General features: G+C 47.8%; 1 protein-coding gene and 1 pseudogene across 1 annotated transcript in view; one reads left to right on the top strand and one right to left on the bottom strand.

Moving 5' to 3' along the window:
- LOC149329009 (steroid hormone receptor ERR1-like) overlaps positions 1–16,358 on the bottom strand; it is a 56,203-nt gene that overhangs the window by 29,718 nt on the left and 10,127 nt on the right. Inside the window, exons 2-4 of the mRNA XM_089560063.1 lie at positions 11,523–11,774; positions 8,836–9,030; positions 1,372–1,488 (exon numbers count right to left, since the gene is read on the bottom strand). Of these exons, the coding sequence (XP_089416189.1) occupies positions 1,372–1,488; positions 8,836–9,030; positions 11,523–11,766 (556 nt within the window). The 5' untranslated portion in view covers positions 11,767–11,774. The remainder of the gene's footprint in view (positions 1–1,371; positions 1,489–8,835; positions 9,031–11,522; positions 11,775–16,358) is intronic.
- On the top strand, positions 2,972–5,807 carry LOC149329010 (uncharacterized; annotated as a pseudogene).

The following is a 16,358-nucleotide window of genomic DNA, read 5'->3' as shown; positions in this document are numbered from 1 at the left end:
GAGCAGAGCCAAGACAAGACTACCCTGCATTGGTGTGCCCTGTTCTTTGCACAACACACAGATGGCGAAGCAGATGCACCTAAGCTCAAGTGCAGTGATGGTCGGGTCGTACAAATGTACAATCACAGTCAAACACTTGAGGAATGCAGATATGCATAAAAAAATTTATTTCCGCAATGCCTCACTAGTCAGTCAGCCAGTATTATTCCAGTGGACAGAGCACACATGTCCCTTTGTGATTCAATGCTTTTCGTTGACCTGCTTTGCATGGAAAGAACTTTTTTTATTTCCTCAAACATTATCCTGAAAACTTTTTTCCATTACTGCACTACACAAGGTCATGTGATTCAGGTAGGGCTGGCCTATGTAAGCCTCAAAAGGCTCATTTACACGAACCCAAAAAGAGTGGGTCTAATCTGCACTGGGCTAAGCAAGGTTGCCCAGACCCAACCAGTGCACATTTTGCATAAACTTCACATTAACGAGTAAGGCCAGAAACACTGTACTCCCAAACATGCAACCGGCTTCTGTTCCTGCTATCACCTGGCAATAAATCGATTCCCATGCGCGAAGATGATTAAGTACAACTTGCTGAGGAAGTCCAGTGATCATGTCTATACACAACCCCATATAAGCAAACTACCTTGACACATCCCAGCAGCTGCCTTTGCTGATCCCCTATTAGGGAGTTTTAGAATAGGGTGACCCTACCAATTAGGGAGCTAGGGCAACAGCGGGGAGCCAGTGGACATGTGCAGGACAATAACCCGAGGGTCGTTACTGTTCTGCGCATGCACACTGGTGTCTTGCTATTTTCCTAGCCTGCCAATTGATAGGGCCACCCTATTCTAAAGCTCCTTATTATTTAAGTCAGCTCTAGAACTGGTACTGCACTTGATAGATGGGCTTAATCCAACCCTAACGAGTTTCCGTAAGTGCGCTCTTAACACTAAGGTGCAGCGTACAGTTATCACTGTCACTCCTTTGCCCTAAAGGTGAAAAGAGAAGTATGGGGGTTTTTATTTTTCTCGTCCGTGCCCTTTTACATCAAAAAAAAGTTGGCAGTGGCTTAGCTCTGCTATGCCAGGATATACGTAGCGTGTGAGCAGTGACGTCACGTGGCTCTGCATCGGCAAACATGCGTGGTGAGGGCAAACGTGCGTGGCGAGGCACGCCAGCTGTGCGCAGTATGGTCGATGGAGGGAGCACGCGAAGCGGCAAGACTGTGGCCAATGTAGTTCATGCTACAAAACATAAATAGTATGCCCCAACTTGGCCAGTCTTCCATCGCTCTGCAGAGGTGACACAAACAACAAGAGGAAGAGAACACTCAGTCCGCTGCATACGGACACGGCCCATCGGGATGCTCACCTTCCTTGAGCATGCCCATCTTGAGGCACTTTTGGAACCGGCAGGCCTGGCACGCCTTGCGCCGCCGCTTGTTGATCTCGCAGTCACTCGACGCGGGACACGTGTACTCGATGTTGCCTGCAGGAGAGGCAGAGCCAAGGAGGAAGCGATTCAGACAACAAGCAGGCTGTGACCGATCTGCGCAAGCCACAGACACACGCACATACAAACCGGCTGCGGTAAATCACGGCCTCCGGGCTAATCTCGCGCCGAGATGCGAGAGATTAGCGGAACGTTGCATGCACGCGGAGGAAAGCGGCCGTAACGCGGGGCCAAGGCCAAACCCAAAGGAAACCAGCCCTGACGCAACTCTGGCTCCGAGCCGGGTTGAACCTGGGGTCCTCCCTGTGACAGCGCGTCAAAACGGCTCATCCTCCAGGTGCCTGGATGCCCCAACAATTCTGTGCAGTTTGTCCACGAGCCACAGTAAGCAGCACAAGCCTAGTGCGGATGAAGACCAAGTTGTTTCAGGAAGGTAAAGTTAACATGATGCAAGGACAATACTATCAGAAAAGGCAGCATTCTTTGCTTTCGAAGCACCTTTGCTAACCACGAAACCTGATGCAGTGAAAGGTCCACAAATATGTGGTCTTTGGACACTTAAAGCTCACCAAGAAGTTCGTTCTTGTGTGCACGAAATTATGATTTCGTGCACACTCTCACTTTTTCCGTCTCTCATCATAGATTTCCTCCAAATTTCTGAATGCATAAATTTTCCTTTTTTTTTTTGTCAGTAGGAAGTAATTGGAGGCATGTCTGGGTAGTCACTGTGTTAAAATTTCATTCCAGATGTTTGGCATTGTTTTCATTGCGGTGGGCATGACAGCGCCAATCAGGGTGCAGGCAAGAAATTGTTGGGAACAATGAACAGCGTGTGCCAGTAAATGTGCCGTGAGTGTCAATGCGTGGAAGCATGAATTGCCGAAAGCATCCGTCAAAGCCATAATGTTTCCAACATCGCTAGCTACCTAATGAACATTTGGTAAATAGGTTCAAACTGAAACAAAGAGTTTGTGTATCTGCTGAAATAAAGAAACAGAAAGCCTTAACACACATGTGAAAAGCAAAGCTGGCATTATACGTCATCAACATTAGTTATCCCAGTTCATTGCCTAAGGAACTCAGAGATCTAAAAACACATGTAAAAAATTCACAGGGACATTAATTGCGTCACGTACTGACAAAGCCTTCACCTCAAGTGATGTCACTTCTGGTCTGGTTACATCACATCCTGTGTGTTGATGTCGTTTCCCTCCAGCCAATAGGAATGCTCCTGTCTGTTAACATCACTCTGCTCCAGCCAATGGGTGAATTTTACGACTGAAGATGCACCTTGGTCCCATGGGGCTGCTACAAAAATTTCTGACGAGCAACGTCTTGAAAACTGCGTTTTCTAACTCAAGAGTCTCCAAGTATTATCCAGGAATGTCAGCATGCCCTGTGCCGTTCAGTACTGTGCACATTTGTCCTCCTGACACACAAAAAAATACTTAGCAGAACTATAACATATATCAGCACCACCTCACCGCAAGTCATCATTGGGCACGGCAGCAACAGCGGCATGCGGATGCATAATCCTTTCGTCTATCTTGTGCAGCTGATTGCCACAACGCTGGTGATATCGACGCCACACCACAACCCTGGCCTCGTGACACAGACCGTACTACTGCAGCCGAGGAACCACTCCTGCTGTTTCCGGCCTGTGACAGCGGTGGTCAACGACACCTTCGGCTACCTACGAGAGACGTCAACGACGCTGTGCATCGACGGGCCCTCCAGCTCTCCCCAGATGGCGCACTGGAGCCCATTCTGCATAAAGCGAGGACAGACCAGCGCGAACATCATTGGGCACGGCAGCAACAGCGGCATGCGGATGCATAATCCTTTCGTCTATCTTGTGCAGCTGATTGCCACAACGCTGGTGATATCGACGCCACACCACAACCCTGGCCTCGTGACACAGACCGTACTACTGCAGCCGAGGAACCACTCCTGCTGTTTCCGGCCTGTGACAGCGGTGGTCAACGACACCTTCGGCTACCTACGAGAGACGTCAACGACGCTGTGCATCGACGGGCCCTCCAGCTCTCCCCAGATGGCGCACTGGAGCCCATTCTGCATAAAGCGAGGACAGACCAGCGCGAACATCATTGGGCACGGCAGCAACAGCGGCATGCGGATGCATAATCCTTTCGTCTATCTTGTGCAGCTGATTGCCACAACGCTGGTGATATCGACGCCACACCACAACCCTGGCCTCGTGACACAGACCGTACTACTGCAGCCGAGGAACCACTCCTGCTGTTTCCGGCCTGTGACAGCGGTGGTCAACGACACCTTCGGCTACCTACGAGAGACGTCAACGACGCTGTGCATCGACGGGCCCTCCAGCTCTCCCCAGATGGCGCACTGGAGCCCATTCTGCATAAAGCGAGGACAGACCAGCGCGAACATCATTGGGCACGGCAGCAACAGCGGCATGCGGATGCATAATCCTTTCGTCTATCTTGTGCAGCTGATTGCCACAACGCTGGTGATATCGACGCCACACCACAACCCTGGCCTCGTGACACAGACCGTACTACTGCAGCCGAGGAACCACTCCTGCTGTTTCCGGCCTGTGACAGCGGTGGTCAACGACACCTTCGGCTACCTACGAGAGACGTCAACGACGCTGTGCATCGACGGGCCCTCCAGCTCTCCCCAGATGGCGCACTGGAGCCCATTCTGCATAAAGCGAGGACAGACCAGCGCGAACATCATTGGGCACGGCGGCAACAGCGGCATGCGGATGCATAATCCTTTCGTCTATCTTGTGCAGGTAAGAAGACGTTACGGCAAATGTTTTCGCTCAAATGATCCGTTTCTTCTTGTGCTGCCGTGCCCAATGCAGCTATGTCCTTTACTGTGTGATCTGGCAATGAATGTGGCGGAATTGCTGTTGTTGGCCGGGGACATCGAGATGAACCCCGGTCCAGATCTCGCTCAGATTTCCAAGCAGCTAGAGGCAATTGCCGGAGACATAAAAAGCATCAAAGAGGAACGACTAGCATCAATTGAAGCTAAATTGGAAAACGTGGCTGCCCTTGACAGAAAAATATTGGACTGCATAGACCAGGTCGCCACCATGCAAAAAGTCGTTGCCTCGCTGGAACTAAAGCTTGATGACTTGGAAAACCGATCGAGGCGGAGTAACCTTTTAGTATACGGCATTACAGAAGATCCTGATGAAAACAGTGAGTTCTTAGAACAGATTTTTAATGAAGACATTGCTAAGGATATCCTTAAAATTCAACCTGTAGCCATTGAACGCATACATAGGTTGGGAAAGCCTTCAGCTGAAAAAAACCAGGCCTGTAATACTAAAACTTCTTGACTATCGCGAAAAGACACTTGTGCTAAAAAACTGTAGTAAACTCAAAGGTAGTGAATATGCGATCAGTGAAGATTTCTCAGCCCGAGTACGTGACGTAAGGAAAAAGTTGTGGACTAGTGCGAAAGCAATGAAAGATTCCGGGGCAAAGGTTGCACTAGTGTTCGATAAAATACGCATAAACGGTGAAATGTTCCACTGGGATGAAGAAAACAACTGCCGAGTACCCGTAAAAGCACAGACAAACGCGACAACTAACTCGTGTCCCGAGACAAACGCGAGTACTAGCCAAAAAAACGAACATGGCAAAGCACCAAACCTACGCCCCCGTCATCCCACAAAACGAAACAGATAACTTTTGCAAATGTAAATGCGCGAAGTATTCTTAATAAACTTGAGTCACTAGAATCTCTTCTTATCGGCCTCGAACCTGACTTCATAGCGATCACAGAAACTTGGCTTACTAACGATATCAATGACAAAGAAATTGCCCCACCAAACTATGCTATCGTCCGAAAAGACAGGTTAACACGTGGAGGAGGTGTGGCTATACTAATAAACAAAAAAATTCCCTTCGCAATGTTACCAGAAGTTGAGGGTGCCGAGGCACTCTTTTGTAAGTTGATATTTGGAAAGAACACTGTCACTGTAGGTTGTGTTTACCACAGTCCTTCGGCAGATCAGCCTGCATTGGTCTCGCTATATGAATATATGCATCAACATGTTCAAAAATCCAGACTGATCCTTCTTGGGGACTTCAACCTACCAGATATAGATTGGCAAAGCATGTCGTATCGCTCCCCGTGTTCTGAAACCCTTTTTGATATTATGCTTAGTTTTGACCTGTTCCAAGTTATCAACGAGCCCACACGTGTTCAAGGTAGTGCATCTAACATTCTTGACCTCATCTTCCTCAGCAATCACTTCGCGATCGATCAAACCAACGTAGCAGTCCTCGATGGCATATCAGATCATAAGCTAACATTGTGCACCACACCCATTCAAGCAACAGCAGCTCGTACTATCTCGACAACTACTTACCCAGACTTCACAAACGCTGATGATTCAAGCATACTTAATTACCTAATTTCGGAGTACGAATCGTTTGAAGAACTCGCTGGTTATCAAGGTACAAATATAGATACGCTGTGGGAAAGCTTCAAGGCCATTGTATCGCACTGCATCAAAAACTTTGTACCATTGAAGACCAAACGAACAAATACACGTAATCCCTGGATAACACGTGATATCATTCACGGGAAACGCAAAGTAAAACGACTAAGGAAATCACTAAAGTCAAAAAATGACTATCAGGTAAAACATAAGCTCACGAACGCCATCCGTGAAATGAAAGCAAAAATTATGGCAGCGAAAACAAACTACTTCTCAGTTACGCTTCCTAATTTTTTAAAACACTCCCCTGGAAAATTTTGGAAATACCTCAGCCCCAAAACACAAAAAGACACCTTCAGTTGCCAAGGACAAAATCAAAACTTCGCAAATTCCTTAAATACATACTTCCAATCTGTGTTCACAGATGACGATGGCCGCACACCGGAGAGTATTCACCGCAATCAAACACCGCTAGACATGCCAACAATAACCGAGACAGGCGTTCTGAACCTACTTTTATCAATAGATACAAAAAAAGCAAATGGTCCTGATAATATTCCAAACACTTTTTTGCAAAGATATGCCGAAGTCAACGCGAAATATTTACATTTAATGTTCAATAAATCTTTATCAACCTGTAGTCTAGCTAATGAATGGAAAATCGCGAAAGTTATTCCTATACACAAAACAGGAGGCAAAGATGACGTTTCAAATTACAGACCAATATCACTAACGTGCACGGTAGGAAAATTATTGGAACACATTATACTAAAGCATATCACCAGTTATGTTGAGCAACATAACATTTTATCGCCTGTTCAACATGGATTTCGAAGGGGACTTTCAACTATCACCCAATTACTCGAACTAACACATGATTTATTCCAGAGCATTGATACCCAAAAGCAAGTTGACTTGATTGCACTTGATTTCTCTAAGGCATTTGACAGAGTAAGCCATAAAAAACTAATTAGCAAACTTAGATCAACTTTAGGTGACGGCCCTATTATCAACTGGATCGAGGACTACTTAACTAACCGATCTCAGTATGTTGTAGTTAACAATGATATTTCTTCTATTGCGCTCGTTACGTCGGGAGTACCCCAAGGATGCGTCCTTGCTCCACTTTTATTTCTCATCTTCATTAATGATCTGCCCTCTAACATACATGTTAAAATTAAACTTTTTGCCGATGACTGCATCCTTTACAACGAAATTAACTCTATAAATGACCACGATGATTTAAACAGCGCCCTTCAAGAAGTGGTAATATGGTGTCACAAATGGCAAATGGAACTGAACATTAAAAAAACAGCCTTCTTATCTGTAACCCGTAAAAAACAAAGGTCCGAATATGTGTACAGCATCAATAACATACCGCTCACCCGAGTTCACGAACACAAATACCTTGGATTAATCATTTCACATGATCTAAGGTGGGAATCACATATTAACAGCATAGTATCATCTGCTTTAAAACGATTGTTCTTCCTTAGAAGACGGCTTCGAGAAGCACCACCGGAGACCAAACTGTTAGCATATAACACATTTATACGATCAGTTCTCGAATATGGAAATACGATTTGGTTTCCCTACACACAACAACTCATTAACAAACTAGAAGGAGTGCAGAGAAAGGCAATTAGATTTATCTTTAACAAATACAGGAGCAGTGATTCACCATCCCAACTACTAAATCAAGCATGTATTCTTACTTTACAGAAACGCGCCCGACTAGCACGACTAAAATTATTGTTCCAATTAGTTCATAACACATTAAACATAGATACTTCGCTATATATATCTGTAGATGAATCCAGACCATCCCGGCATAAGCACCCATTAACCCTTAAAGAGTACGCATTCCGAACCGACTGTTTCAGATATTCATTTTTCCCGCTTGCCATAAAAGAATGGAATAGTTTGAACCCCTCTATTACTACTAATACATCTTTGCAGAAATTTCTAACTTTGGTAGAAGAACAGTTGAGCGATAATTAAATAGATAATTAAATCATAATTATTCAAGTACAACAGACCACTCGTATCACTGCATGTAACAGCATCTTTATGAACATATTACTTACAATGTATAAAATTGCACCCTTTTCTGTGAAAAATATTCTCTCGTTATGTGTTTTATTTTCTGTTATCTGTTTTTTTTCCCATACTCATGTAATTACTTGCAAATAACAGTGTTTTTAATGTATGCCATTCCATTTGTATTCGCTTTGTACCTTCTTACTATATGCCCATCCTGTAAAAATCCCAATGGGATTGACAGTATGTGAAATAAATAAATAAATAAAATCCTGCTATGATATCAGTCTAGATGGCTTGTGATAGAAGAAATAAACGCAGCTATCTTGTTCTGTCACCTCTGCCACCTTATGAGCATTACTCAAGATATGCACATGACTGTGGACTGGGACATTTGTGGTAATAAAGCTACTCTTGAAATGCTTCGAGAACAAGGGCCTTCTAGGGCAGAGGTAGAACTCCATTTCTTTTACAACTAGGCGACACAAGCAAAGAAATTCCCACCATAACTAGAGTAAGGCTACTACCACCTGTATTTTAGCATCAGCACCTCTACAACAGCTTTTCACCTCCAAACAGCATTTGTGGAGTCCTTTTTGGTGCTGACGACACAAGTTTAAATTCAATAGCAGGGACAGGAATGGCAAATATTTTGCTGTGATAGGGGTGGTGATGCATTGCTGCTGCACCGAGTCTTCAAGACAGGCAACAAGTCATGAAATAGCCCCTCAAGACGATACATTTTTGTGCACACGTCGACACATCACCACCCCACTCTTTCATATTTGTTGTCCACTTCGTATCAAGTCAGCAAATCACCACGCCACTGTTTCGCATTTGTTGTCCGCTTCGTATCAAGCCGTACAGGCGGTCGAAACATAAGCAAAGCGCAGCCTCACCCTGGATAGTCCGCTTGAAGAAAGCCTTGCAGGCCTCGCACGAGGCCACCCCGTAGTGGTAGCCCGAAGCCACGTCCCCACACACCAGACACAGCCGCCGCGGAGAGTTGCCTCCACCTCCGCCGCCACCACCACCATGGTGGTTGCTGTTGTTGTGGTGATGCCCCGACGAACCTCGCGTTGAGTGGCCACCACCTGATCAGGAGAGAGCAACGCAAGCTCTCATGAAGACGTCCAGACTAAAAACACTGCAACCTAGCCACACCGTCAAACAACGACTCCTGTCAGCAACTTCAGTCTGAATAGAAGCACCAGAGAAACAAGAAGCATAAATTTGCTGGAACTGATTCCACTGTGTCAAACCACAACACAGGGAGTAAATGCATAATGAAAAGTGAATTCGAGACCTGCAATAAAAGGTAACTGAAGTGCAGTGCTTTTTGGAAATCCACAAGAGGCCCCCTCACGCTCAGATTTACTTGACAACTCCAGGTCAGTCTTTGCACCAGCTGATTTCATCAACAGAGTGAACGAATTTTTGTACTGTTACGTTCACTAACATTGCCATTACCCTGACTAACATATATTTTAAAGGAGCAAAAATTCTTGGAATATAACTAACACTAGTCCTTAAGCGCAGGGCTGCAAGCACAGAGCTTCAAGCACATGAGCTTTAGTGAAACATAAAAGTGTGATGGCTACCAAGTTTGTGACTGAGGTGAAATGAAAATTTCTTTGCGAGGCAAAAGTGGATCGTTTATCCCAATTTGCCTTGCCAGCTCCTCCTGCGTAACTGCTGAACGCACAAAATCTGATCTGAGATTATCTCACGTCATTTCACACATGCGCTCAACAGAGGCAAGTCTCCTAGAATAGTGCTAAGTGACCGGCCAACACTTAATAGTGTACACTACACACGACCGCGTGATGTGACCGCGACGGTGACTCAGTAGTTATGGTGCTCGGCTGCTGACCCGAAAGACCGGGTTCGATCCCAGCCGTGGCGGTCGAATTTCAATGGAGGCAAAATTCTAGAGACCCATGTACTGTGCGATGTCAGTGCACGTTAAAGAACCCCAGGTGGTCGAAATTTCCTGAGCCCTTCACTACGGCGTCCCTCATAGCCTGAATCGCTTTGGGACTTTAAATCCCCATAAACCAAACCAAGCCATCAACTCCTGACGCAATTTTTACAACTGTGGCTGATTAGAAACATTCTCTGGTTTTATTGCCATTATACTTTGCCTATCTGTACAAACAAGTTATGATACTTGCATCTTCAATGCATGCGAGTCATTCTTCACAGTTTTTGCATCCACTTGAAAATGGGTCACTTCAGATAACTCCCCGCTAATTGGGAACGCACATTAGTTTAATATCTTTGCACACTTTTCCACAAGATGTTTTCAATCGGCCCCTTTCTCTGAACTTTTTCTATTGCCCTAGAACGAATAGGCGCGATTCTTACATGTGACCAGTGCAGTGCAAGAGGAGTGCAGGTGCAGTGCAGGTGCAGTAACTCCCTGCTAATTGGGAATGCACGTTAGTTTAACATCTCTGCACACTTTTCCACAAGATGTTTTCAATCGGCCCCTTTCTCTGAACTTTTTCTATTGCCCTAGAACGAATAGGCGCGATTCTTACATGTGACCAGTGCAGTGCAAGAGGAGTGCAGGTGCAGTGCAGGTGCAGTAACTCCCTGCTAATTGGGAATGCACGTTAGTTTAACATCTCTGCACACTTTTCCACAAGATGTTTTCAATCGGCCCCTTTCTCTGAACTTTTTCTATTGCCCTAGAACGAATAGGCGCGATTCTTACATGTGACCAGTGCAGTGCAAGAGGAGTGCAGGTGCAGTGCAGGTGCAGTAACTCCCTGCTAATTGGGAATGCACGTTAGTTTAACATCTCTGCACACTTTTCCACAAGATGTTTTCAATCGGCCCCTTTCTCTGAACTTTTTCTATTGCCCTAGAACGAATAGGCGCGATTCTTACATGTGACCAGTGCAGTGCAAGAGGAGTGCAGGTGCAGTGCAGGTGCAGTAACTCCCTGCTAATTGGGAATGCACGTTAGTTTAACATCTCTGCACACTTTTCCACAAGATGTTTTCAATCGGCCCCTTTCTCTGAACTTTTTCTATTGCCCTAGAACGAATAGGCGCGATTCTTACATGTGACCAGTGCAGTGCAAGAGGAGTGCAGGTGCAGTGCAGGTGCAGTAACTCCCTGCTAATTGGGAATGCACGTTAGTTTAACATCTCTGCACACTTTTCCACAAGATGTTTTCAATCGGCCCCTTTCTCTGAACTTTTTCTATTGCCCTAGAACGAATAGGCGCGATTCTTACATGTGACCAGTGCAGTGCAAGAGGAGTGCAGGTGCAGTGCAGGTGCAGTAACTCCCTGCTAATTGGGAACGCACGTTAGTTTATTATCTTTGCACACTTTTCCACAAGATGCTTTCATGGGCCCCTTTCTCTGAACTTTTTCTACTGCCCTAGGACGAATAGGCGCGATTCTTACATGTGACCAGTGCAGTGCAAGAGGAGTGCAGGTGCAGTGCAGAAGCGGGGCAAGAGCAGTGCCACTGTGCAGCCAGTGGTAACACAGCCCGCCACTCGCATACAACGACCCCTAAATGCAAGGAGAGCCAGTGAGGTGGACAAAGGGGAGGAGGGCACACTCACTGGAGTTGTGTCCCGTGCCCATGGCCGGTGGCGAGGGTGGTGCCTGGTGCGTGACGCTAGTGGTCGAGGAGCAGGAGAACTCCCGGGGGCTCAGTGGGGGCGACAGGCTGGGCGAGTGGCACTGCAGCTTGCTGCTGCTGCTGTGGTGGGGCGCCGCGTCTCCTGGTGACAGGGACGATGAGGACGAGTACATGGTCAGCTCGTACGGCTCCTCCTCCCTCTTCACCAGCCCAGAGGACGCCATCTAGGGCCCTGCACGGTAATCAATCGCCCGTCAACCACACCACAGCCTGCGGCCTCATAACACCAAACCTTGTTTACCACGCACCAAGAGAACATCCAATGATAGCCGATAGCAACGTTGCATACACACTCAAACACACTGCGTCAATCACGGGTGCCCGGTAGCGTGTAGCCCTAGATTCGTATTTCCAGCCCACTTTCCTTCACACGATGGCACACGTCAAGGCTTGAAAAGGAATCCTCGTCAACCGATAAGCGCATCTGTTACCACCTTACATTAGAATGCAACTTGCGTCAGTTACGCACTCAACTAGACACGCAAGAAATGCACTATAATTCTCGTCCTTCACACGATGGCACACGTCAAGGCTTGAAAAGGCATCCTCATGCAACTTTCATCAGTTACGCACGCAACTGGACACCCAAGAAATGTGAAGTAATTCTCGTCCTGGCTGGTGCAAATATTCTACGCTTCAAAACCGTGCGTACAGCCCTCCCACGACCTTGTTAAACCTTGTTAAACTTATGTGTGCTGCTTTATCAAGGCGTCTAAACACAAGACTTGTGAAGCTCTAAAATTCGAAATCTTGCTCAGAAACAATGGCTGTCCCGTGGGCAAGTTCGCTCACAAATAACCTTGGGACACAAATGCAGTGAACTGGTCTTCTCATGCAAAAAAAAAAAAAAATTTTTTGAAACGACACAGCATACAACCTGGCCAGAAAGGCTGTTTTCACAGGAGGAAGGGAAAAGGCCTCTTAACCTGCCAACGTTTTTAATTGTTTCAAGAACGATAAGCCTAGCAAGGTAGTGCCACAGGTCTCAGGAAGTTGATTTATGGTTTTATGGGGCTTAACATCCCAAAGCGAGGGACGCTGTAGCGCGGAGGGCTCTGGATAATTTCAACCACCTGGGGTTCTTTAACATGCATTGACATCGGACAGTACACTTTCACCTCCGTCGAAATGCTACTGCCACAGCTGGGATCAAACCCACGTCTTTCAAGTCAGCAGCTGAGCACCATAATCACTGAGCTATTCCGGCGGCTCTAAGGAAGTTGACTCGGTCGTAGATATAAATCGCTAAGAAAATAGTTTCGACAAGTACGAGCATTACAAGTCCAACAGATCGAGGCTTTTAACCTGCTGGTGCTGCACTACTTGCCTATAAATTAACCATAGCCACATTACCAACTTCCACGTAGGTGAGAACACAACACTGCAAAACTATGAAAACGCCAAATTACTCGATCGATATGAATCAACCAGCGTTCCCGGCTTGAGAAACACTAGGAGAAGTATCAGACATGAAAAGCGAGCAGAATCAACCAGTCTCATCAACCAAACTCATCAAGCAAAGCACAGTAGCACTAGGAAAGCTCGTCACTAGAAAGGCAAAGGTCACAGTGGATAGGCCACTCCGAATTCTCAGGTTCTACGCCTGTCAAATTTCACAAACATGCAAATCCCAACAGAACACCTAGACTCGACGAAAAACCTCTACGAAACACATCTTCACAAATGGCTGCCACTGTACAGCCACAGTGGCCGTGCAACGAAATGCCAAAATGTAGTGATACTATGCAGGAGGAACCCTTCCCAGTGTACCCAAAGCCACAACCTCTGGCTCCCACCCTTTCCTCTTCAGTGAACCTGGAATTCTCGGGGCGCCTTTCTCTCTGTCTTTTTCTTTTTCATTTCTTTGCTCTTTTCGTTTCATCTCCGCAGCGGCCAAATATTCCGCACCACAGAACCGCGACGCGAGTAAGTGAGCCAACCGGCGGGCGGCCTACCCGTACGTACCTCCGAAAAAGAACGCTCAAAACACTCCCGGGGCAGCCGTCGGCAACAAAGAAAGAAAGAAAAATGAAAAAAGCACTTAAGGGGCCGAAAGGGAAGGGGGGGGGGGGGGGGTCGTCTTAGCGGGGCAGCAGAGTGCCGTGCCTGTATATACGCAGAGTTGCGCGTGCGGCTTCGGTTAAAGAAAAACAAAAGAGGCCGAGGCGGCAAACCGTGGAGCTGGGCCAAGGAGTCCCGGTGCGTCAACCGCGCTGCGGCACGCTCCTCGTAAAACGGTGCGCACGGGCGGCCTGCGTCCCCCTTTTTGAGTAACACGCTGCGTAATACGCCGCCACACACACGCTTCCCTCCTTTTTTCGGCCGCGCGCATTGCATAGCCACGCGGAGCTAGCGCACATTGTTTGCCGATATATTTTCTCCCCCCCCCCCTCCCCCGCGGTTAAAAAAAATGGAGGGGACACTTCTCTGCCTTACAGGTATGACGCGACAGCGTATTAGGCTGTAATTAGACACCTTTAGCATACCGTGTACCGTGTTACCGCTACCGGAGTACCAGGAGCCCGCCCACCGGCGGTGAGTACTCGCTGATTGGTCCCGACGCTGCGGGCGCGAGCACAGCTGCCGGATATGTGGCGCCATCTGGCGACGCCAAGGAGATTTGCGCATGCGCATTGGCTGCGCGCAAGCTCTTGGTACTCCGGTAACGGTACCGGTAACACGGTATGCTAAAGGTGTCTATTCTCTGCCTCCATAGGTGGTGCTCCCAACAGTGGGCCTTGTGCGACCCGGGTTGATCTCCCTGAGCGACCAACACCTGCTACGGTAGGCAGTTCGCTCACTATATCCTCCCTATCCAGTGGGCGGGTCGTGATGACGCCGCAAGGTCACGTGACCTCGGTGGCCCGCCTGGCCCCCTAGGTTGCCAGAGCCATGCTCACGACGTTTCGCGGACGCCGACAACGCCGACGTCGGATTTCCTGGACAGCGGGACCTCTTACGCTATCGCGTTGAAATCATTTTTTTCTGAGGAAAGGAAATGGCGCAGTAACTCGCATCACGGCGGACACCTCAACCACACCGTCAGGGAAGGGAGGAAAGTGGAACCGAAAGAGGAAAGGGAGAAAGAGGTGCCGTAGTGGACGGCTCCGGAATAACTTTCGGACACCTGGGGATCTTGGTAAATTGGTTTTTGAGAAAAGGAAATGGCGCAGTATCTGTCTCACATATCTCGGCGGACACCTGAACCGCGCCGTAAGGGAAGGGAGGAAGGTGGGAGTGAAAGAAGAAAGAGAGAAAGGGGTGCCGTAGTGGAGGTCTCCGGAATAACTTTCTAACACCTGGGGATCTTTAATGTGCACTGACGTCGCACAGCACACGGGCGCCTCTTGCGCCTCGCCTCCATCGAAACATATAAAAAGGTTGTGAGGAAAAGGGTACTAGCGCATTAACTGTCTCGCCTCTCGGTGGACGCCTCAACCTTCCCCACTCAACCTCCCCACTCCGTCCTTCTCAGCACCCGACATTGACAGATTCCTATCCTGTTTCACCCACATTCCTCCCAGCAGCGGCGTCTTTTGAGCCCCCTCCTTTTGGCTCTGCAGTGGCTTCGCTTTCCATTCGCCGTTCTACCCAGCAGTTAACTCACTGCGCGTTTTCTCGCTAGCCCTGGATATCCTCACACCCCACGGAGCGCTCCGCTCCAAAGCGAACAGCGCTGCCGACAAGAAAGAAAAGAGAACAATGAAGACAGAAAACAAGCAAGAACGAACGAAACCTAAAAAAGACGGATCCGAACTGCTGACAGGAGTTGGGGACAGAAAGAAAGAAAGAAAGAGAGAGAGAGAAAGAAAGAAAGAAAGAAAGAAAGAAAGAAAGAAAGAAAGAAAGAAAGAAAGAAAGAAAGAAAGAAAGAAAGAAAGAAAGAAAGAAAGAAAGAAAGGGCACGACAAGAGACGTCTACTCGCCTCCACCCGAACCCGGAAGCGAAGACGCACGAGGCCGAGAGGCAAGACGAGCTGCGTTCTGGAGGAGCTAACTCAAAGTGTGCGAGCTTTGTCGGCACTCCTCTCTCTAACACGTGTTCTCTACTGAAATGACCGCGACGCCTCTCTGGCGTCATAGGGAACCGTCGCGAGCACTGGGCCAGTTCAGTGACCAGTTCAACCACGCCAAGAGCTGCAGCTAGTCTGCTTGTATGTGTAAAAAGAAAGCCTTTTTTTATTATCAATGTGTTTGACAAGCGCCGCAGTTTGTACTTAGCGATTCGCAAAACAAACGAAAAAACTCCACCAACACCTGTGCGGGGAGCGCCTGATGACGTCACGCGGTCGGCAAGGTGACGGCGACTTTCACGGTCACGTGACGCGATCCGCTATCATGATCGGCTTCCGCGAGGCACCACAGAGCGTGCGCGGAACGCCGTGGGGGACGCCAGATGGCGCCACGTGCCCATCCGGCTGCGTGCGCGCCCGCCGCGTCACGTGACGGTCACGTGACCGGTGGTCTACGACAGCTCGGCTGTTCTCAGTTAATGCTCACAGTTAATGCTCATTCAATTATTCGGCAAGAATCGAGTAACCTTTAAGTACTTGGAGATACACACCAAACGCTTCATCCAGAAAGCTGTGCGCTGTAAGAAGAGACCACAAACGACTCGATATCCGCAACGGTAGCTTAAGTGGCAAGACGCGCTCTGTGGCAAGTCACCGACCATAGATGTGCACCGTTTATGCGCTATTTATACCCGTGTTTTTCAACCGGCGTGCCACGCGGGTTACACCGACGCCGCAAAATC

Source organism: Amblyomma mixtum, chromosome 9, assembly GCF_055824585.1.
Source record: "Amblyomma mixtum isolate Tamu chromosome 9, ASM5582458v1, whole genome shotgun sequence".
NCBI classification, from domain to species: domain Eukaryota; kingdom Metazoa; phylum Arthropoda; class Arachnida; order Ixodida; family Ixodidae; genus Amblyomma; species Amblyomma mixtum.
Note: the sequence above shows the minus strand (reverse complement) of the source record. Positions and strands in the feature narration are given on the sequence as shown.